This window comes from Pelobates fuscus, chromosome 4, assembly GCF_036172605.1.
Source record: "Pelobates fuscus isolate aPelFus1 chromosome 4, aPelFus1.pri, whole genome shotgun sequence".
Taxonomy (NCBI): Eukaryota; Metazoa; Chordata; class Amphibia; order Anura; family Pelobatidae; genus Pelobates; species Pelobates fuscus.
In genome coordinates, this window is record NC_086320.1 from 248177452 (window position 1) to 248201867 (window position 24416).

General features: G+C 44.0%; 1 protein-coding gene across 2 annotated transcripts in view; it reads left to right on the plus strand.

The window, feature by feature from the left end:
• The window catches only part of STAC (SH3 and cysteine rich domain), a 411447-nt gene that overhangs the window by 158830 nt on the left and 228201 nt on the right, over nucleotides 1–24416 (plus strand). For both annotated transcript variants that reach the window (XM_063452039.1, XM_063452040.1), the window contains exon 2: nucleotides 14442–14718. In XM_063452039.1, coding sequence (XP_063308109.1) covers nucleotides 14442–14718 — 277 coding nt within the window. The remainder of the gene's footprint in view (nucleotides 1–14441; nucleotides 14719–24416) is intronic.

Sequence of the window (24416 nt, forward strand, 5' to 3'; positions counted from 1 at the left end):
CCCCAAGCCCTGGCAAGTGGCAGAAGCAGTAGAGGTTCCTCTTCAGCTCTCCGCCAGGATGAGTTGCTTGCTCTTCGCTTCAGAGATAGGAAAGATGTATACATGCTGTCTACGATGCATGACGAAAGTACAGTGCCAGTGTCTGTGAGAGGTAGCACTGAGCATCTGGAAAAGCCGAAGTGCATTGTAGACTACAGCAAGTTTATGGGGGGAGTAGACTTGGCTGACCAATGCATACAGCCCTATCTGGTGAACCGAAAAACTAGGACCTGGTACAAGAAAATTGCAATCTACGTGAGCCAGATTGCAATTTTCAATGCCTATGTCCTCTATACAAAAGAGGTCATAGGTAGGCCCTGCCCTTTCCTCGAATTCACATTAAGCATTTTGTCCCGTATGTTATTTACCCAGCCCCCCAATCCCACTTTGGAATCAGGAGATCTCCAAAGACTTTGTGGCAAACACTTCCCTTCCCGAATCCCATCCACCCCTAGTAAAAAAGCTCCCCAAAAAAAGTGCCGTGTTTGCTACAAGAAAGGAGTCCGAAAGGACTCCAGTTTTTATTGTCCAACCTGCCCATCTCTACCCGCCCTCTGCATAACAGACTGTTTCAAAGTCTACCATACAGAGCTGAATTTCTGAATCACTCTGTATGGGACTTTGGCAGTTTGTTTGCTTGATTTACCTGGATTTCTGACCTCGGCTTGTCCTGACTACGCTTTGTTAGCTGCCTGTACCGACCCATTGGCTTGTTTTACCGACTACTCTGAATTCTGGATTCCCCTGACCTTGGCCTGTCCCTGTTTACGCTAGCCATTCTAAAGTGGCTACACCAAACAACTCAAAATACTACATTTGTAGTACTTGAAATGTGACTTCCCAATAAAAAACTGATCACAGGGTTAATGCTGTGATTAGCACTGAAAGGGTTACAAAAAATAGTTTTTTTTTTTCGTTTTTTTTACTTCTCAAACTTTTCGCACAGTGACTCTCTATGTGATATCAAAGATCTATCTGCCTCTCTCTGCCTTCAGATCAAAGTGTTTGTGGGGTACTGTTCTATTCATGTGATATAATAAAAACCTGGAAACATGGTACATGTAGGTACTGTTATATTCAAAAGACAGTGTTAAATCAAAATACTAAGTCTCTAGTGCACTAACTAATATCAGGATTATGACATTTCCAGTGAAAATGCTATTTATCTGATTAAAAAGACAAAAATCAAAGTAGAAATCACTACATGGGCCCAGCATTTCTGTTAAAATGGCTAGACCTAACATCTCAAATTATGCCATTTGTTATACTCTGGGGTGCCTACTTTTGAAAATGGTTTGCCATAACGGTGGGAATGTTATTACCCAGGCTGCCATACTCTCTGAAAAGCTACATAGGCCCAGAAAATAATATTGGCAAACTTACAAGCTGAAAGGGCATCTAATATATTTCGCCCTGTGACTTATCAGTAAAATCTGAAATAATAGTACGTGGGGGTACCGTTATATTCAGAAGACAGTGTTAAATCAAAATACCAAGTCTCTAGTGCACTAACTAATATCTGTATTATGACATTTCCAGTGAAAATGCTATTTATCTGATTAAAAAGACAAAAATCAAAGTAGAAATCGCTACATGGGCCCAGCATTTCTGTTAAAATGGCTAGACCTAACATCTCAAATTATGCCATTTGTTATACTCTGGGGTGCCTACTTTTGAAAATGGTTTGCCATAACGGTGGGAATGTTATTACCCAGGCTGCCATGCTCTCTCAAAGGCGAGATAGACCCAGAAAATCACTTTGTTAAATTGCCAACTTTGAAAAGGACATCTAATATTTTTGTCCCCATGACTTCCCCCCCAAAACAGAGAATCTAGTACATGGGGGTACTGTTACATTCAGGAGACAATGTTAAATACAAATAGTGAGGCTTTGTTGCAATAACTCATATCAGGAATATGAAATGTCCTGTGAAAATGGAGTTCATGTGCGTGAAAAAGCACAAATAAAGCTATAACCCCTATGTGGGCCCTTCATTTCTGATAAAGTGGTTAGACCAAACATCTTGCAATGCACCATTTCTTATACTCTGGGTTGCCTACTTTTGAAAATGGTATGCCATAATAGTGGAAATGTTATTACCCAGGCTGCCATGCTCTCTCAAATGCGATATAGGCCCAGAAAATCACTTTGCCAAATTTCAATGTAATAAAGCCTAAATGGATAAGCCGTATATATGACCGTGTAACTTTCCAAAACACCATAAAACCTATACATGGGGGGTACCATGGCGCTCGTGAGACCTCACTGAGCAGAACTAGGAGTGTTTCAGGGCAGTAAACTATATACTAACAATAATATTATCAGTGAAAGTACAGATTTTATGTGAAAAATGCAAAAAAAAAAACAAACACTAAATTTGGCTAGGGTTTGTGCCCAAGTGGCTACTAGAAAAGACTGGGCATACCCCATTTTGAATACCCTGGGATGTCTACTTTTTCAAATGGTATGCCATGATGGGGGTAATTTTCATTTCTTGGCTGCCATACGGTCTCAAAGGCAGCCTGGACACTGCAAACTAATCTGACAAATTTCAAGGTGAAAAAGCATAAATGGATAAGCCGTATATATGACCCTGAAACTTTCCAAAACCCCATAAAACCTATACATGGGGGGTACCATGGCGCTCGTGAGACCTCACTGAGCAGAACTAGGAGTGTTTCAGGGCAGTAAACTATATACTAACAATAATATTATCAGTGAAAGTACAGATTTTATGTGAAAAATGCAAAAAAAAAAAACAAACACTAAATTTGGCTAGGGTTTGTGCCCAAGTGGCTACTAGAAAAGACTGGGCATACCCCATTTTGAATACCCTGGGATGTCTACTTTTTCAAATGGTATGCCATGATGGGGGTAATTTTCATTTCTTGGCTGCCATACGGTCTCAAAGGCAGCCTGGACACTGCAAACTAATCTGACAAATTTCAAGGTGAAAAAGCATAAATGGATAAGCCGTATATATGACCCTGAAACTTTCCAAAACCCCATAAAACCTATACATGGGGGGTACCATGGCGCTCGTGAGACCTCACTGAGCAGAACTAGGAGTGTTTCAGGGCAGTAAACTATATACTAACAATAATATTATCAGTGAAAGTACAGATTTTATGTGAAAAATGCAAAAAAAAAAAAACACTAAATTTGGCTAGGGTTTGTGCCCAAGTAGCTATTAGAAAAGACTGGGCATACCCCATTTTGAATACCCTGGGATGTCTACTTTTTCAAATGGTATGCCATGATGGGGGTAATTTTCATTTCTTGGCTGCCATACGGTCTCAAAGGCAGCCTGGACACTGCAAACTAATCTGACAAATTTCAAGGTGAAAAAGCATAAATGGATAAGCCGTATATATGACCCTGAAACTTTTCAAAACCCCATAAAACCTATACATGGGGGGTACCATGGCGCTCGTGAGACCTCACTGAGCAGAACTAGGAGTGTTTCAGGGCAGTAAACTATATACTAACAATAATATTATCAGTGAAAGTACAGATTTTATGTGAAAAATGCAAAAAAAACAAACAAACACTAAATTTGGCTAGGGTTTGTGCCCAAGTGGTACTAGAAAAGACTGGGCATACCCCATTTTGAATACCCTGGGATGTCTACTTTTTCAAATGGTATGCCATGATGGGGGTAATTTTCATTTCTTGGCTGCCATACGGTCTCAAAGGCAGCCTGGACACTGCAAACTAATCTGACAAATTTCAAGGTGAAAAAGCATAAATGGATAAGCCGTATATATGACCCTGAAACTTTCCAAAACCCCATAAAACCTATACATGGGGGGTACCATGGCGCTCGTGAGACATCACTGAGCAGAACTAGGAGTGTTTCAGGGCAGTAAACTATATACTAACAATAATATTATCAGTGAAAGTACAGATTTTATGTAAAAAAAAGAAAACACAAAAAAAACCGCTAACTTTGGCTAGGGTTTGTGCCCAAGTGGCTACTACAAAAGACTGGCCATACCCCATTTTGAATACCCTGGGATGTCTACTTTTTCAAATGGTATGCCATGATGGGGGTAATTTTCATTTCTGGGCTGCCATACGGTCTAAAAGGCAACCTAGGTCACTCAAACCAATCTGTCAAATTTCTATGCAGAAAATAAAATAATGGACAAGTCGTATATTTGACCCTGTAACTTTCCAAAACCCCATAAAACCTATACATGGGGGGTACTGTTTTACTCGTGAGACATTTCTGAATACAAATATGTATGTTTTATTGCAGGAAAACCGAATAGTATTCTGACATTAACAGTTAAATTGCCATGCTGAAATTGAAAAATAACAAGATTTCATAATTTTTTCAAGTTTTTTAGATTTTATTCATATAAAATGGAGTTCCACACATGAATGTTTGATATTAAATGAAAGCCCTGTTTCCCCTGAACAAAATGATATATAATAAGTGTGGGTGCACTTAGTATGAAAGAGGTAAATTATTGTTGAACAGACATATAGTAAAATTCTGTGGTTTGTTTACATTTTTTTTTGGATCACAACTTGTACATTTGGCTGCGGTCTTAACCCCTTAACGACGAGTGACGGACGAGGTCCGTCACTCAGGGGAATGCGTTAATGACGAGTGACGGACCTCGTCCGTCACCCGTTAAAATTAACCCCAGATCGCGGCGATCGCGGGGTTAATGGTGCTCCGGTCTGCCTCTGCATTAGAGGCAAACCGGGAGCACCGGATCGGGCTGTCAGAGTACATGTGCCCGCTCTGACAGCATGCCAGAGCGGGCACATGTGCTCTGTATACTCACCTCCGCCTCCCTGCACTTCCTGGTTCTGTGTGAAGTGCAGGGAGACGGATCTTCAGTGATCCTGCCCCCTGGTGGAAAGAAAATATAGTAAAATTAAAATCCCACCCCCCTTTACCCCCCCTTTACCCATTTTAATAAAAATTAACCCCTTCCCTGCCAATTGATCACTGACTACAGTGATCAATTGGCAGGGATTACATTTTACTATGATCTGATTTTTTTTTTAACCCCTGAGGGTTAATTCTTTTTTTTTTTAACCCTCAGGGGTTCAATTTATTTTATTAATTAATTTAAATATTTTAAAATTATAAATTTAGCTAGCTGGGGAGGGTGGAAGTTAGTGGGGAATTGGGGGATTTAGTATTACGCTAACTAGGGGTTAACGTTAAAAAAAGTTTAAAAATACGCTTTAAAAAGTTAAAAAATTAAGTTAAAAAAAAGTTTTAATAACATTTAAGTAAAAAATTTAAAAAAATAAACCCTTTACCCAGTCCAAATAAAAATTAACCCCTTCCCTGCCAGTCGATCACTGCCTACAGTGATCAAAATACAGATCACAGTATTATACTGTTCTAATTTTTTTTTTTAACCCCTGACGATTAACTTTTATTTATTTTTTAACCCTCAGGGGTTAAATTTATTTAATTAACTAATTTAAATATTGTATAATTAAATATTTTGCTAGCTGGGGTGGGTGGGAGTTATGGGAAAATGGGGAATTTACTGTTAGTGCTGCTTACTGCTAGTTAGGGGTTAACGTAAAAAAAAAAGCTTAGAAAAATGTTAAATGTGTAAAAAAAAGTTTTACGAAAGTTTAGGAAACTTTAAAAAAATGAATAATCAAAACAAAAGTTAAAAAAATAGTTTTAAAAAGTAAAAAAAGTTTTAAAAAGTAAAAAAATACATTTAATAACGCTCATTACCACTACACCTGGTACAAGCTAGCGGAAAAATGATCCCACGCTAAGGTTCAAAATATGCCTTTTGAAATACCGTGGGATGTCTTCTTTAAGAAATGGTATGGCTTTATGGGGTATTTGGCTTATATAGCCTGGTAAAATACTCTAAAATGGGACATGGGCACAGCGTAAAAATTCAAAATTTGAAAAAAAATGGAATGGCTCTGTCCCAAATGTGCCCCTCCGATGTCCACATATACCTGGCAAAGGTACATACAGGGGTATTTTTGTACTCAGCAGACATAGCTGAGCAACATATGAAGTATTATACAGTGGTAGTACACATAAGGTTTGCAAAATATACTGTGCAAACTCACTTTGTGTGTCAAAAAGGCAGAAAAAACGCTTATTACCACTACACCTGGTACAAGCTAGCGGAAAAATGATCCCACGCTAAGGTTCAAAATATGCCTTTTGAAATACCCTGGGGTGTCTACTTTAAGAAATGGTAGGCCTTTGTGGGGTAGTTTGAATTTAAAACCTGCAAAGATGCTTGGAAATTGCACATAGGCCCGGCGTCAAAATTCAAAGTTCGGTCAAAACTGATATGGCCTGGTCTCCTATATGGCACTGTAGCTTCACAAAATAGTGCCATAGACATACAATGGGGGTGTCCTTTTACTCAGAAGACTTAGCTGAGCATAATTTGGGGGGTTTGAACTTAGTGGCACACATGAAATATACAAAATGCCCAGCAAAAATGCAATCCGTGTGTAAAAAATGCACAAAATTATTTTTTACCACATACTTTGGCATGTAATGGTAAAAAAAATGGGGGCATGTTAAGGCACAATATGCACCTTACGAGATACCCTGGAGTGTCTACTTTTACAAATGGTAGGCCTTTGTGGGGTTTTTTTGAACAGTCAAACTACTATAATACCCCAAATGGAAGCATAGGCTCATTAAATCCGTCTCTCAAAATTCTACTGTGAATACTGAAAAGGACAGGTCTCCTGTATTGCACTGTAGCTTCACGAAATAGTGCCATAGACATACAATGGGGGTGTCCTTTTACTCAGAAGACTTAGCTGAGCATAATTTGGGGGTTTGAACTTAGTGGCACACATGAAATATACAAAATGCCCAGCAAAAATGCAATCCGTATGTAAAATATGCACAAAATTATTTTTTACCACATACTTTGGCATGTAATGGTAAAAAAATGGGGGCATGTTAAGGCACAATATGCACCTTACGAGATACCCTGGAGTGTCTACTTTTACAAATGGTAGGCCTTTGTGGGGTTTTTTTGAACAGTCAAACTACTATAATACCCCAAATGGAAGCATAGGCTCATTAAATCCGTCTCTCAAAATTCTACTGTGAATACTGAAAAGGACAGGTCTCCTATATGGCACTGTAGCTTCACGAAATAGTGCCAAAGACATACAATGGGGGTACCGTTGTACTCAGCAGAAGTAACTGAACACATAATAAAACTTTGTACAGGAATAGCACACACCAAATTTACAAAATACACATGAGAAGTTCTTTGTTATAAGTTTGTGTGCGAAAACCCCAAAAAAACACAATTTTACTCCAATATTTAGCAGAGGTTGGCGGTAAAATGGCTACGTAGAAAGTGTCAAAACAACCTTAGGTAAATAGCCTGTGGTGTCTACTTTATATAAATATATACTTTTGTGTGGCAATTTTGTTTTCTTTTATGGCTATTAGGCTTACAAGACATACATAAAAAGTTTATTTTACTCCTTGTGCTTTGTGACCTGTAACTACCAAAAAAAACTGAAAATCCCAGACACATTATATATTCTGTAATTCAGAACAACTAAATGAATTTATTTTTAATTACTTTCCTTAACCTGCACTAATTATGTACACATTATTATTGCAAAAACTGTAAAAAAAAACACACAAAAATTAATTTTTTTGCATATTTCTGTATTTTTTTATAATAAATAAGCATTTATATATACATGTGTTACATCAAATTAAAGCCCTTTCTGTCCTTTAAAAAACGGTATATAATATGTGTCGGTGCAATAAATTAGTAAAATGCAAATTGCAGTTAACCGCAAATAGCAAAAAATGCAAAAAATGCCGTTGTCATTAAGTGAAAGACAAGCTTCTGAAGCTCTGTCCTTAAGGGGTTAAGGGGTTAAAGAATGTATCCATATAAACAATAATTACTAAAATACAATGAAATAAGAAGTATAATATAAAATGAAATAAAAATACACAATGTTAAAGCAGCAGCAGCTAGAAGAAAAGTCTCTATAAGAAACTTATATTTTTATATTTTTTAAGTTTCTTATAGAGACTTTTCTTCTAGCCCTTTTTTCCACCCACCAATCTTATTCTATATGGGCTATATTTATACCACCTAGATGGGATCATTTTGTACTATATACCCACATGCTGTTTAATATATACACATATTCTCTCTTTTTTGTATATATTACTATATTGCTGCTGCTGCTGCTTTAACATTGTGTATTTTTATTTTATTTTATATTATACTTCTTATTTCATTGTATTTTAGTAATTATTGTTTATATGGATACATTCTTTAAGATATGATAGATGTCCATCCTTAATATGAAACTCTTCTGCCCTAGTTGGACAAATGTACTAATTAATCCCATACTGATATTGCACATTATGTATTTATAATGTCCTTCCTTTTATGCATAACATTGCTGTGGCAAACCTAGCCACTTCTGGACTGCAGTTATTAAAGGTTGTCTGTAGGCTGAATATGTACTGTGTATTTTAACCTGTGTATGTACCGTATTGTGGCCGTTCGCATGCTGGCAGCCGTACGCTGCCAGCATACAAATCCCTCTCGTTTGACGAAACCCGGCTATCCAGGCCGTTCGCCATACGAATGAGGGCTCCCCAGGTAGACCACCCACTCACCAGTCGTGTGGCACCAATTAACCGATTGCAACATTGTTGCAATCGGTAATTAAGGGCTCTCCTAGGTGGCCGTCGTTCGGCTACCGACCATGCGGCGGTCGGCCATCTTGGATCCTTTGTCTCTGCAGCGGTGTTCGGTCGTCGAGAGCCTGGAACTGAAAACGGCTACTCAATGATCCGAACACCGCTGGACTTCCAGAGCATTCGGGAGTTCCGCGTTCGGCACATTCTGTTCCCCATAGATGTTCGGTACTTTTAAACCGAACTCAATGTTTTAATGTATTTTGTGCGGCGTTCGGTTAGTTTAGCTGGGATCAGAGCGGTATTCTCACTAAATGTGCCCGCCGACCCCAGCTATCTACCGAACGGTCATTCGTCTAAAAGCGAGTAAAGATGTATAAAATATGGATTTCTGTATAAATTGCCGGTTTTGCTCCACGAGGGGATAATCCACTTAATCGTCCATTTTAGTGGGAGTATCCCTCTCGTGTAGCAATGCCTGTTGGGATAATTACAATGCCTGATGGGAGAAATCCCCTGTAACAGCTGTAAGGAAACCCCTTGCAAGGGGAACTGCATAAATATGGAAGTCTGTGAATAAAGCAAGTTAGTTGACTCCCAAACTGTGTTTCGTCCGGTTATTGGGAGGATTGGGGATATTGCCGTGCTTTCTACTCTGACTGTGGATTTCCTGAGAATACCAACGGATATCGTGGACTAATATACTGCATTCCGTTACAATTGCATTATTACCGCTATTTCGTATATACCATTGTGCCACTTCCAATACTGCAAGTTTCTTTCTATGCGAGCATGCTAAGAACTATAACAGATGCCCATTTACAAGATGGAGTTTCCAGCCTCGAATGGGCAATCGCACTAAATACAATCAAGCTGGAAAATGAGCGCCGAAATACCGGAAGTGATGTCAGACGCCGGCCACCCGAACTTCCGCCCATGTGACCGGCAATCAGAATAGCGGAGAATTTAAAACAGAACAGCAACCGGATGATTTTATGCACTGATGAAAACTCGGATTGAGTTGAAACGCGTCTGCATGACTGTGATTTCGTGAGTCACCATATGGGACCTGCACAGTTACTATTTTAATTTATATTTACAATAAACCTATACTTTTTTTATCATCACTCTGCTGCTGTTCCTTCTACCTCTGGGGGATATCATCCAGGATTCTCCAGCAAAGCCTTTTTGAGGCACCCTTGGGCACTAAATACAGAGCCTGGCACGGCTCTGAAATCCGTGAGTGTATCCAATTACCTCCATATTTCTCTCGTTGTATGTACAGTCTATACTATGTACCTTTTTTATTATTGTAGGTACTGACTACATGGGACATCCCTCACATATACCTGTACATGCAAAGTATTGTTTTATATGTTTATACACAGGGAGTGTTGTGTGTATTTTGGCACTTGTTGCTTCTAATACCTTTCGTACATATTAACCTACACAAGCAGGTATTTATGAGTCAGTGAGTTATGTTGATGGGGAGCATAAACCGATGCAATTAAACTTGATGACAACTGTAAATCCATGACATGTATAGCATCACTTTTGCCCATTTGCTTTTTCACCATATTATCTTTAAAATTACCATTTGATAATTGTTATTTTTAATGTACATTGTTAATTCATTTCAACATTTTCCTTTGGAATCTGTAAATACCTACACAGCAGTGGCGTAACTACCACGTTCGCAGGGGTCGCAGCTGGGACTGAGCCAGTCACTCCAGGGGGCCAGGCCACCCCTGCTACCGTGGGCCGCCAGAAGACCTTTAGGTTCAGTGCACAGCAGCACTAGCCGGGGCCCGTGGTCGCAGGCTAACCGGCAGGAGGGGAGCGATGCGCTGTGCTGCTCCTCTCCTGCGGCTGTGTGTAACGCGGCCGAGTGGTCTGACAGGAAGTGCTCTCTGAGAGGGGGAATGGAGAGTCTGTAGGGGGAAAGGGGGGGGGGGCATTATTGAGAGTCTGCAGGGGAAAGTCGGGGTTATGGAGAGTCTGCAGGGGAAAGGGGGGTTTTGGAGAGTCTGCAGGGAAAGGGGGGAATGGAGAGTCTGCAGGGAAAGGGGGGAATGGAGAGTCTGCAGGGAAAGGGGGGAATGGAGAGTCTGCAGGGAAAGGGGGGAATGGAGAGTCTGCAGGGAAAGGGAGGGGAATGGGGAGTCTGCAGGGGAATGGGGGGAATGGATAGTCTGCAGGGAAAGGGGGGAATGGATAGTCGGCAGGGGAAGGGGGGAATGGAGAGTCGGCAGGGGAAGGGGGGGAATGTAGAGTCGGCAGGGGAAGGGGGGGAATGGAGAGTCGGCAGGGGAAGGGGGGGGAATGGAGAGTCGGCAGGGGAAGGGGGGGGAATGGAGAGTCGGCAGGGGAAGGGGGGGAGTGGAGAGTCGTCAGGGGAAGGGGGGGAGTGGAGAGTCGTCAGGGGAAGGGGGGGAGTGGAGAGTCGGCAGGGGAAGGGGGGGGGAATGGAGAGTCGGCAGGGGAAGGGGGGGGATGGAGAGTCGGCAGGGGAAGGGGGGGGATGGAGAGTCGGCAGGGGAAGGGGGGGAATGGAGAGTCGGCAGGGGAAGGGGGGGGAATGGAGAGTCGGCAGGGGAAGGGGGGGGAATGGAGAGTCGGCAGGGGAAGGGGGGGAATGGAGAGTCGGCAGGGGAAGGGGGGGAATGGAGAGTCGGCAGGGGAAGGGGGGGAATGGAGAGTCGGCAGGGGAAGGGGGGGAATGGAGAGTCGGCAGGGGAAGGGGGGGAATGGAGAGTCGGCAGGGGAAGGGGGGGAATGGAGAGTCGGCAGGGGAAGAGGGGGGAATGGAGAGTCGGCAGGGGAAGAGGGGGGAATGGAGAGTCGGCAGGGGAAGAGGGGGGAATGGAGAGTCGGCAGGGGAAGAGGGGGGAATGGAGAGTCGGCAGGGGAAGGGGGGGAAGGGGGGAAATGGAGAGTCGGCAGGGGAAGAGGGGGAATGGTGGATGGAGAGCCGGCAGGAGAAGGGGAGGAATGGAGAGTCTGCAGGGGAAGGGGGGGGAGTCTGCAGGGGAAGGGGGGGGGGAGTCTGTAGGGGAAGGGGGAGAGTCTGCAGAGTCTGTAGGGGAAGGGGGGAATGGAGAGCCTGCAGGGGAAGGGGGGAATGGAGAGCCTGCATGGGAAGGGGAGGAATGGAGAGTCTGCAGGGGAAGGGGGGAATGGAGAGTCTGCAGGGGAAGGGGGGAATGGAGAGTCTGCAGGGGAAGGGGGGAATGGTGAGTCTGCAGGGGAAGGGGGGAATGGTGAGTCTGCAGGGGAAGGGGGGAATGGTGAGTCTGCAGGGGAAGGGAGGAATGGAGAGTCTACAGGGGAAAGGGGGATGGAGAGTCTGCAGGGGAAGAGAGGAGAGAAATGGAGGGTCTGCAGGGGAATGGGGGAGTGAGAAATGGAGGGTCTGCAGGGGAAGGTAGGAGAGAGAAATGGAGGGTTTGAAGGGGAAGGGGGAGAGAAATGGAGGGATTGAAGGGGAGAGACAAATGGAGGGTCTGCGGGGGAAGGGGGAAGAGAGAAATGGAGGGTCTGCAGGGGAAGGGTGGACAGAGAAATGGAGGGTCTGCAGGGGAAGGGTGGACAGAGAAATGGAGGGTCTGCAGGGGAATGGGGGAGAGAAAAATGGAGGGTCTGCAAGGGAAGGGGGAGAGAGAAATGGAGGGTCTGCAGGGAAAGGGGGGAGAGAGAAATGGAGGGTCTGCAGGGAAAGGGGGAGAGAGAAATGGAGGATCTGCAGGGGAAGGGGGGAGAGATAAATGGAGGGTCGCAGGGTAAGGGGGGAAAGAAATGGAGGGATTGCAGGGGAAGGGGGAGAGACAAATGTAGGGTCTGCGTGGGAAGGGGGAGAGACAAATGGAGGGTCTGCAGGGGAAGGGGAGAGACAAATTGAGGGTCTGCAGGGGAAGGGGGGAATGGAGAGTCTGCAGGGGAAGGGGGGAATGGAGAGTCTGCAGGGGAAGGGGGGAATGGTGAGTCTGCAGGGGAAGGGGGGAATGGTGAGTCTGCAGGGGAAGGGGGGAATGGTGAGTCTGCAGGGGAAGGGAGGAATGGAGAGTCTACAGGGGAAAGGGGGATGGAGAGTCTGCAGGGGAAGAGAGGAGAGAAATGGAGGGTCTGCAGGGGAATGGGGGAGTGAGAAATGGAGGGTCTGCAGGGGAAGGTAGGAGAGAGAAATGGAGGGTTTGAAGGGGAAGGGGGAGAGAAATGGAGGGATTGAAGGGGAGAGACAAATGGAGGGTCTGCGGGGGAAGGGGGAAGAGAGAAATGGAGGGTCTGCAGGGGAAGGGTGGACAGAGAAATGGAGGGTCTGCAGGGGAAGGGTGGACAGAGAAATGGAGGGTCTGCAGGGGAATGGGGGAGAGAAAAATTGAGGGTCTGCAAGGGAAGGGGGAGAGAGAAATGGAGGGTCTGCAGGGAAAGGGGGGAGAGAGAAATGGAGGGTCTGCAGGGAAAGGGGGGAGAGAGAAATGGAGGATCTGCAGGGGAAGGGGGGGAGAGATAAATGGAGGGTCGCAGGGTAAGGGGGGAAAGAAATGGAGGGATTGCAGGGGAAGGGGGAGAGACAAATGTAGGGTCTGCGTGGGAAGGGGGAGAGACAAATGGAGGGTCTGCAGGGGAAGGGGAGAGACAAATGGAGGGTCTGCGGGGGAAGGGGGAGAGAGAAATGGAGGGTCTGCGGGGGAAGGGGGAGAGACAAATGGAGGGTCTGCGGGGGAAGGGGGAGAGACAAATGGAGGGTCTGCAGGGGAAGGGGGAGAGAGAAATGGAGGGTCTGCAAGGGAAGGGGGGGAGAGAAATGGAGGGTCTGTAAGGGAAGGGGGGAGAGAAATGGAGGGTCTGCAGGGGAAGGGAGAGAGAGAGAAATGGAGGGTGTGCAGGGGAAGTGGGAATGGGGAAATGGAGGGTGTGCAGGGGTGAGAGAAATGGAGGGTCTGCGGGGGGAATGTGGAAATGGCCGGTCTTCAGGGAGGGGGGATGGAGGGTCTGCAGGGGAAGGGAGTGAGAGAAATGGAGGGGCTGCTAGAAAGGGTGAGGGGAGAAAGAAATGGAGGGGCTGCTAGAAAGGGTGGGGGGAGAAAGAAATTGAGAAACAGCATGAAAGGGGTGGATGGATAGAAATTGAGTGGCTGCAGGGGAAGGGAGGAGGGGGCTAGAGATGGAGGGACTGCAAGGGGGGAGTAAGGCACATGGAGGGGCAAGAGTGGAGGGAGTAGAAAAACACTTGGAGTGGCTTGTGGGTGAAATGAGACACATGGAGGGTCTGGGGGGCATATGTGGTGGGAGAAAGACACATGGAGGTGCCGGGGGGAATGAGACACATAGAGGGCTTTGGGGGGGGGGGAGTTGAGGCACATAGAGGGGCTTGGGGAAAATGAGGCATGTTGAGAGGCTTGGGGGGAGGGAATGTTACACATGGGAGGAGGAAATAAGACACTTGGGGTGGGGATGAGACACACGGATGGGCTGGGGGGAGGAGATAAGACACATGGGAAAAGATCAACATTGTGGGGGCTCGGGGTGCCCCATGGCAATTTTCGCACCAGGGCCCCGGGGTTTCTAGACAAGCAACTTATGTGACTTCTGTTACTGCCTGCTTAAAATATATATAAAATCCGTTTTAAAGGTGTTATTTCAGTCTCTTTAAATATAGAATTCATGGTTTTCATTTTTACTTGTTTAATGTGCAGTGAGCAAGCAAAAGAATACAATTCTACTTTCCTTTTTTTTCAGTTGCAGAAACTTAAGAAATCACTTTCTTTCAAAACGAAGAGCGTAAGGAGTAAAAGTGTAGACAATCTCTTTCAGAGGACTAATAGTGACATGAAACTGCAAGTTGAATTGGATCCGGAAGATTGCCCAACCAGCACTATTCAGATCCAAACCTCCGAGAGTCAGCACTCTACTCCTACCAAAGTCCCACAGCAAGTGGACAATAAGGCTCACATTTTACAGGAGCATGTATTTAAAAAGCCTACATTTTGTGATGTATGCAACCACATGATCGTAGGTAAGTTTTAGATCATTTGTACATTTATAAAGTAACCAAAATAGCTACAAAAGTATAGGTTACTTATGTCCATCATGTGCTGGACTGTTGCATATACTGTATATAATATTTTAATATTTTAATTCTACAAAGATTTTGAAGAAAAGAAGAGGGTCAATATGTGCCTCATTATAATTAAAATATATCAAGTCTATGTATGCCAATGTGTATAAAATACAAAATAATTAGTGTTAATATTTATTACTAGTAAATTAAATAAAAAGGTATGTTTTTTTCAAAGCCAGTTTTTTTGAATGGGGAGTCACTGGTTGGCTGAGACCATCAGCTGACCACTCTCAGCCAATCAGCAGCGTCACTGCCAGGCAGCACGCTAAAGGCACATTTGGGGGTCTCTGGGGACCTCCTGGCACTACAACAATTTAATTTAGATTGTTATTTTGGTGCCTGGAGTGTCCCTTTAAGCCTCTCTCGCTGTTATGAAATGGAGGTAAAAATATTTATTTTGACTATGATCTGCTTTTACCACTAGTTACCAGCACCCTGTAGTTTGTATGGTATTTGAAGTGGTTCTTGCTTGCTCAATGGCCAGTCCCGACCTGGGGACAGGGACACTGCACCCAGACCACTTCAATGTGAAGTGGTCCGGGTGCCTAAAGGGTCCCTTTAAAGATCCTTGTGTAGCTTTTTGTAAGATATTAAAACCAGTCCAAGCATATAATTCACAGATATTACATCAATGGAATGTCAGGAATGAACATCACTTATATAGAGACCATGTGAGAAATGTCAGTGAAAATGTTTGTCACAAACAAGTTAAATTTTATATTACACTGGATGACCTTACAGCTTAAATCCACATACTGACTGGAAGGTCCAGATACTAGGACCCCCAGAGGAATTACCTTGAACATGCCAGGAGTAATAGGACTTCATGTTAAAGGATTTCCCTTATTGTCATGTTATAAAGTGACATATTGCATGAGAGATTAAACCTGGTATAATGGTCTGGGTATTGAAGAGACCATCCACTGGCATATCATTTATAACCACATCAATGCACTTTGGGCCACCCGATACATATGTGCCTTCAGGGGTTTAGGTGCGCACTGTGGCAGATTAATAGCCGGACCCCTGTGTTCCTGCAGCCAGAGCTGGGAGGAAGTAACAGCTTGTAACTACTTCTTCCCAGCTCACACAGAGAGCACGCCGCAAGGGAGAGGTGGGGGCGGGGCAGGCGGAGTGGACCAGGAGAGCAGCAGGACCCCAACTTCCACCAGACCCAGCCAAAAGGTAGGATGTATGTGTTTCTTTTTTTTTTGTCTGCCTCTTGGTGAGTGTCTGTTTAGGTGACCGGTCCCCCTCTGATTACATAGGAAAGGTGATTTTACTTACCTGTTTTCCCACACTGTGACGGTCTTGCCGTACCTGAATCTTGATCAGAGTCAAGCAATGCTTTGGGAGGCTATTGTGCATGCACTAATCTGCATCTCCTTAAAGAGATGCATTGAATCAATGCATCACTATGGGGAACATTCAGCGCCTTAATGCCGAAGGTGGTTTGAGTGATGACCACTAGAGTTGTTACTAAGCAGCAATGTAAAAAGGCAGTGTATACATTTAAAAGCCTGAAGGGACGAGATATAGTCACCAGAACCACTATATTAAACTGCAGTGGTTCTGGTGACTATAGTATCCCTTTAAGAATTCCATTTTAGTTACTGAAAATTAAGCTTTGTTAGTTAAAAACAATACTGGCTCCTAACTTTTTTGCTGGTTCTTCAATACCAAGCAAATTTGTCAAGCCCTGGTGTATTTGCATGTGTGTTAGTGTAGCTGTGTATCAGTATGTGTGTCAGGGTATGTATCTGTGTGTCAGTATGTATCTGTATGTCTGTGTCTATGTGTATATGTATGTGTGTCAGGGTGTGTATCAGTGTGTCTATCTGTGTGTCAATGTGCCTGCGTGTCAATTTGTGTATCTGTGTGTGTGTCAGGGTATGCATCTATATGCATGTGTATCAGGGTATGTATCTGTGTGTCAGTGTGTGTATCTCTGAGTATCTGCATGTGTGTCATGGTATGTAACTGTGTGTCAGGATGTGTATCTGTGTGTCTGTGTAGTGCCAGGGTATATATTGATGTGTCTATCTGTGTGTCAATGTGTGTGTCAGGGTATGTATCTATGTGTCTGTGTACCTGCATGTGTATCAGAGTATGTATCTGTGTGTCAGGGTATGTATCCTTAAGTGTGTCAGTGTGTGTATCTCTGTGTATCTGCATGTGTGTCAGTGTATGTATCTGTATTTCAATGTGTGTAAATGTGTATATGCATGTGTGTCAGTGTATGTATCTGTGTGTCAATGTGTGTGTCAGGGTATGTATCGGTATCTGTGTCAGGGTATGTATTGGTATCTGTGTGTCAGTGCCTATATCTGTGTCAGAGCCTATATCTGTGTCAGGTTCTGTTTCTGCATGTGTGTCAGTGTCTGTATCTGCATGTGTGTCCGTGCCTATATTTGTGTCTGTATCTGCATGTGTGCCACTGTATCTTTGTGTGTCAGTGTTCATATCTGCATCTCAGTGTGGGTATCTTTGTCTGTATGTGTGTCAGTCAGGGCTTGACCAATTTGCTTAGAATCTAGGAGCCAGGGGGGCGTGGCTTAGCGAGCAACGCGGATGGTTGCACTGATCTGAGCTCCGCTCAACGCTAGCCCAGAAAGCGAAGAAAAAAGCATTTATAGCGGGACAACGCCGACATCCTCGATAAGTGAGAACATGTCACACCCCAAGCAGAAGAAACAGGCAGAAAAAAACGACAGGTCGGGGTTTTTTGCGACCCGAGCCTCGACGCCAAAGGTTGCAGGCCTGACAGACCAGGACCAAGATGGCGACGGCGGGAACGACACGCTGCCGCTGCAGATCTCCCCAGGCTCCCATATCCTGCCGGTTGCACAAGACTTCCTTCAAAATTGCCTGGAGGACATGTCCAGCAAAATCCTGGCATCCATCCATGGCACCCTAAGGGAGATCCAGAAAGACATGCAGGAGCTGGGAGATAGGACTGCGTGGGTAGAACAGCGCATGGAGGAGCAAGCATCTGCACACAATGAAATGGTGGATCAAGTGCAGAGCCTGCAGCAACAACTGGACCAGACGCAACGCAAAATTATGGATTTTGAAGACCGCTCAAGGAGACAAAACTTGAGACTCCAGGGTATCCCAGAGGAGGTGAAACAACCAGATATACACGCTTACTTAATAGAGTACTTCAAAGCGCTGGCTCCAGATTTACCGGCGGAGGTTCTGATCCTAGACAGGTACCACAGGGTCCAAAAACCAACGTTCCTGCCACAGGATACTCCAAGGGACGTACTCACCCACCTACACTATTTTTTAATGTGAAGGAGGCGATCCTCCAGGCCACAAGGGCGGGCAGAGACTTACCTCAGAAATTCCGGCACATCAAAATCTTCACTGACCTGTCGGCAGCCACATTACAAAAAAGGACACTACAGAAACCCTACGTAATAACAACATCCAGTACCGTTGGGGATACCCGATCCGTCTGCTGACTAGGAGAAACGGCATGTTGATGGTAGTCAACACCCCGGAGGAAGGCCGCAAACTACTGCGCAGCTGGGGCATCCAACTAAGACAGGAGGGGAAGACGTCGGCGGCCCAAAACAGACTGTCTCCGGAGTGGAAAAGAACCAAGAAATGAACTGCAATGAGGACTAAGTGTATGTGATGCGGAGTGACAGAGTTCTGAACGGAGTGGAACAAACTTTGAGCTGCAAGTATACCAGACATACACACTGCACCTACAAGCAGTCACAAAATGGCATATGACAATGCCTTGCACCCCCGACTCAAACACAAGGAGACACACACACCAAGTGGGGGAAGAAGAAACAAAACAAATAAAAAAATGGGGAGGGACGCATCCCCGACGATATTACACACTCCACACGCGCTCGCATTATCACTTACCTCAGCCTTTACACTTCGGCATTTGGTCGCACACAAGTCCTATGACAGCAAGACATGGGCATAGCGTGCTCACTTAGTTACGTTATATATATCAGCTTTAGAGTTTACCACGTACCCACCGGCACCGCATAATAGGTGCCTCACCCTCTCAGTGACTTTTAAAGCATAAAATAGAATGGAAGTGACAGGTGAGGCCCTCTCTATGCCACAATGCACAGTGCCTAACTATGAATTGGGCTGATGGGTGTAATACCTCAGAATATGAAGATGGATGTTGACCTTGCGGTATAAGCTACAGCCAGCAATGAAACTAACTTAGGGTAAGGTTTCGACAGAGTACGTGTAATGCGACGTATCTCAGAACGAGTAGTCAGAAATGCTGTATGACACCGAAGGTGGATTGATGCAAACCTACAGGGGTAACGAGATAAAGTAGGAATTGTGGTATGTCATGTAAAAGTAGATATCCTGTTCTGCCTAACAGGATATTTAGCGAAGTAACATTCAGCCATTAGTAGGAGTTTGTGCTGTCAATTGTGGATACCTAGCACCTAATGATATGATGATGTAACGTACAAGTGTGAGTTGTAAGGCCAGCTTGTGGATCCAACCGAATAATCTATAAAAGACCTACCTAACGAATATAAGGGGTATGATGAGTACTGTTGCCCTAACATCCTGAGTATTCCGTAACCTGTAATAAACATACTAATAGTAATACCCTTGTTACGAATATATACATATTCCTACATTAGAAATGGAATAGTAGAAACATAGGTGCAGGTTATACGGTGTTGATGTTGGATATAGGTTAATGCATTGAGCCTTAGTGACCTGAGTATAGGAATGCACTGGGTGATCATAGGGTTAAATTTAGTGAAAACCAATTAATGTTTATTTAGGCGAACCAGAGAATTGTCCGCATCTACTGACAAATCATGAAAAACGATTAACAATCAAAGCGTATGCTTTACCTAAATTTAAACTATCTCCAACCAAACATTAGGCTAACTTAAAATATAGACTCGTGCAATATCAATACTGACCATAATAACTAAAAAACCAATGCCTTCATGTAACTTAAATTAGAAGGTCGATAATCTCACCTATGAATTTAACAAAAAGAATTGGCAATTAAACTGAATAACCCAATTGAGTCACCTAGAAAGAAAAATAAGCGCAACAACAGGATTTACTGATAAAGCGTGAAAATAATTAATGGGCAAGCTCTTGTTTGATATTTAAGTGATAATTAATTTAGATCAGAAAACTGCAAATATAGTCAGTGCAATATCAAAATTGACCAGTAGAGGTCGACCTTAAACATGCAGTGTGACCCCAAGATATTACTTTGCTGCAGAGGAATTTAGATAGACTGGGGGACTGGGCACTCAAATGGCAGATGAAATTTAATGTTGAAAAATACAAAGTTATGCACTTCGGCGTAAAGAATACACAAGCAACGCATACCCTTAATGGAAGCGAATTAGGGATAACCACACACGAAAAGTACTTGGGAATTGTTATAGACGACAAACTATGCAACAATGTGCAATGTCAATCAGCAGTGGCTAAGGCCAGTAAGGTATTGCCATGCATGAAAAAGGGCATTCATTCTCGGGACGAGAATATAATTTTGCCTCTTTATAAATCACCGGTAAGACCACATATTGAATATGATGTGCAATTTTGGGCACCTGTTCTAAAGAAGGATATTATGGTACTAGAAAAAGTGCAGAGACGGGCTACAAAATGAATAAAAGGAATGGAACATATCAGCTTTGAAGAAAGGTTAACAAATGTAAACCTATTTAGTTTAGAAAAACGTCGCCTGAGAGGGGATATGATAACATTATACAAATATATTTGGGGCCAATACAAACCATTTATTCCAAACCGGACTTTACATAGGACACAAGGTCATGTGTTTAGACTGGAAGAAAGAAGATTTCTTCTAAGGCACAGGAAAGGTTTTTTTACTGTAAGAACAATAAGGGTGTGGAATTCTCTGCCTGAAGAAGTGGTTTTATCAGAGTCCATACAGATGTTCAAACAGCTACTAGATGCATACCTGCAAAAACAGAATATTCAAGGATATAATCTTTCAATGTAGGGTAATAACTGCTTGATCCATGGATAAATCTGACTGCCATTCTGGGGTCAAGAAGGAATTTTTTTCCTAGCTTGTTGCAAAATTGGAAGTGCTTCAAACTGGGTTTTTTGCCTCCTTTTGGATCAACAGCAAAAAACAAACGTGAGGAAGGCTGAACTTGATGGACGCAAGTCTCTTTTCAACTATGTAACTATGTAACATACCGGTATTGAAATTGACAGGTCTAATGAGTAACAGAATACTCCAATGTAGTGACAACCAGAAGTCATAACAAATTAATTTATACAAATGATCGCTATGCCGACAAATCGTTAAACCGTGACCCATGTACATATAAAAAAGCAGGAATAGATACTGAAAAACCCTATAATTTCATACCACCATAATAGCCATAAACCCTTAAATAACATATCAATTAAACCTATTTAACGAGCATCTACTTTAACCGATTGTTACATCCACTGACAGACATGAGAATTGAGTGGATTGTGTCGTCTATCCAGTTCATGTATGCTAATTAGTAGCTAAAGTACTAGCATTAGTGAGGCAGGGCAGCTGACTTTGAACAAATCAAAACGGATAGTTTAAAACACGGGCGTTTGTATTATTAATCGTATGTGAGTTGCAGAGTCTTATTGTGGTTTGTGTGTTTGTGCGGCATTCGTTTAAATTCGTGCATTAGTTCGTGAGAATTACATAAAGTATTTTGTGGGGTTAGGTAATGTAACATGTAATAAGTGCGTATGAAAATATTATTGCCGAAGAAGCGCACGAGGCCCGAAAGACTAGGTTACTCACGATTGTTAGTCTCACGCTGGCGGGCTCTGGGGGTCCGTTCGCGGGACGAACGACGATACTTACAGTAGTCTGCTTGTTTAAATCAAATAGTTTGTGAGGACCAAACCGTTTGTAAAAAAAACATGGGAACTTCTCCAGAGGTCTGCCTCCGCCTTGACGCGGAAGTGGATCACTGAGAATACGGCTCCCTTGGAGAATACGTCTACTGGTAGGGGAGGACCAGGTGTCAGGATCGGGACAGGGATCCAACACGCAGAGTACAAACAGGTGGTAGGTACATATACCGGACCTTAGAATGGCCGGACTTAACGTAAGGAGTAAGTAGAGAATGGTCTAGGAACAAGCCGAGGTCGAGGGAACGAGAGGACAGGTAAGCGAGAGACAAGCCGAGTCAAAGGGTAACAGAGGTAAACAGGGTAGTACAAACAAGCCGGGTAAGAACCAAAGAGACAACTAGAATACAAGAGCACTGAGTGACTAGACAGGCTAGAACCACGACAGGGCAATGAGCAGATGCCAAAAGCCTTACTTTATACCTTGATTCTAGGGGGTAATCACGCCCCCGACGAGTCCTGATTAGTGCTCGGGACTTGACTGACAGGTCGACCCGGGTTGGCGTCATGACGTCGACTACTGAGCGTCGCGTCATATAAGGAAGTGGATCCCTCGCGGTCGGCTTGTAAATGGCCGAGAGAACCGCGAGGAACGGAAGAAACAACCCCTCTGGGAGGATAAACGTCTAAGTCTCTCACCTCCTCTGAGGTAGAGACTACAGGTACCCTGACAGTACCCCCCCTCTCAGAAACGCCCACCGGGCGGAAGGAACCGGGACGAGATGGAAAACGGGAGTGAAAAGCCCTGCGGAGGCGAGGAGCATGTACATCCTCCTGAGGTACCCAAGTCCTCTCCTCAGGACCATATCCCTTCCAGTCAATAAGATATTGTAACTTCCCCCGGGAGATTCGAGAATCGATGATGGAGTTGATTTCATACTCCTCCTGACCCTCAACCTGAACAGAGCGAGGAGAGGATATAGTGGAGGAAAATCTGTTACAGACTAGCGGTTTCAGTAAAGAAACATGAAAGGAGTTAGGAATGCGTAAGGCAGCTGGAAGAGCTAGGCGATACGCAACTGGGTTAATTCGAGTCAGAACCCTGTAAGGGCCAATGTAACGAGGAGCGAATTTCATAGAAGGAACCTTCAAACGAATGTTTCTAGTACTCAACCATACCCTATCACCTGGAACAAAAACCGGAGCCGCCCTTCTGTGCTTATCATGTGTTTCTTGAACAACATGGAATTATGTAGGAGAATTTGTCGAGTCTGATCCCACAACTTCCTCAAATTGGCAACATGAACATCAACCGACGGTACCCCTTGGGAAGGAGAAACCGAGGGAAGAATGGAAGGATGAAAGCCATAATTCATGAAGAAGGGACTGGAACGAGTAGAATCACAAACGAGATTATTGTGTGCAAACTCCGCCCAAGGAATCAAACCGACCCAATCGTCCTGGTGTTCAGAAACAAAACAACGCAAATATTGTTCAATCTTTTGATTGGTACGTTCAGCAGCTCCGTTAGACTGAGGGTGATAGGCAGAAGAAAAATTCAATTTGATGCCTAGTTGAGAACAGAAGGATCTCCAAAAACGTGAAACAAATTGGGAACCTCTATCGGAAACAATTTCGGAAGGTATCCCATGTAAGCGAAAAATCTCTCTCGCGAATATCTCCGCCAATTCAGGAGAAGTCGGGAGTTTAGTTAAGGGCACGAAATGAGCCATCTTAGTAAACCTATCAACCACCGTGAGGATCACAGTCTGTTTTTTAGAAACAGGCAAATCTACAATGAAGTCCATAGCCAAACAGGACCATGGTCTCTCTGGAATGTTCAAGGGATGTAACAACCCACATGGAAGCGTATGAGGTTGCTTAGTCTTCATACAGACCTCACATGCTCCGATGAAATCCCTAATATCCTTCCGTAAAGAAGGCCACCAGAAATCTTTAGAGATCAAGGAACATGTCTTGCGAATACCCGGATGCCCAGCCGCCTTACTGTTGTGAAAACACTGTAAGAGTTCCAGTTGGAGTTCAGGAGGAACGAAATGCCTTGCCCCAGGAGTCTGTCTAGGCGCCAGATGCTGCAACTTCATGATCTGACCAAGCAACGGAGAGTTAATCTTAAGACTCGTGTTGGCGATAATATTGCACCTGGGTACTATAGAAGACAAAACCGGCTCAGATATCGCAGAAGGTTCATTTTGTCGAGACAAAGCATCGGCTTTAGAATTCTTAGAACCAGGTCTATAAGTGAGCACGTAATTGAAATGCGTGAGGAATAAAGACCAACGAGCTTGCCTGGAGGACAAGCGCTTGGCCTCCCCAATATAGGACAGGTTCTTGTGGTCTGTCAAAATAGTAACAGGATGTAAGGTGCCCTCCAATAAATGTCTCCACTCCTTTAAAGCCATGATAACTGCTAGTAGTTCCCTGTCACCAATGTCATATCTGCTCTCAGGGCCTGATAGTTTCTTGGAAAAAAAACCACATGGATGTAAGGGCTTATCCACACCTAACCTTTGGGACAGGATAGCACCTATACCTGTCTCTGAGGCGTCTACCTCGAGTAGGAAAGGCAGAGTCGTATCAGGGTGAACTAAAATTGGTGCAGAAGCAAACAGTTCCTTGAGTGTTTTGAAGGCAAGAAGGGCTTCAGTAGACCAGTTCTTAGTGTCAGCCCCCTGTTTGGTCATATTGGTAATAGGAGCTATAATTGAAGAGTAACCCTTAAT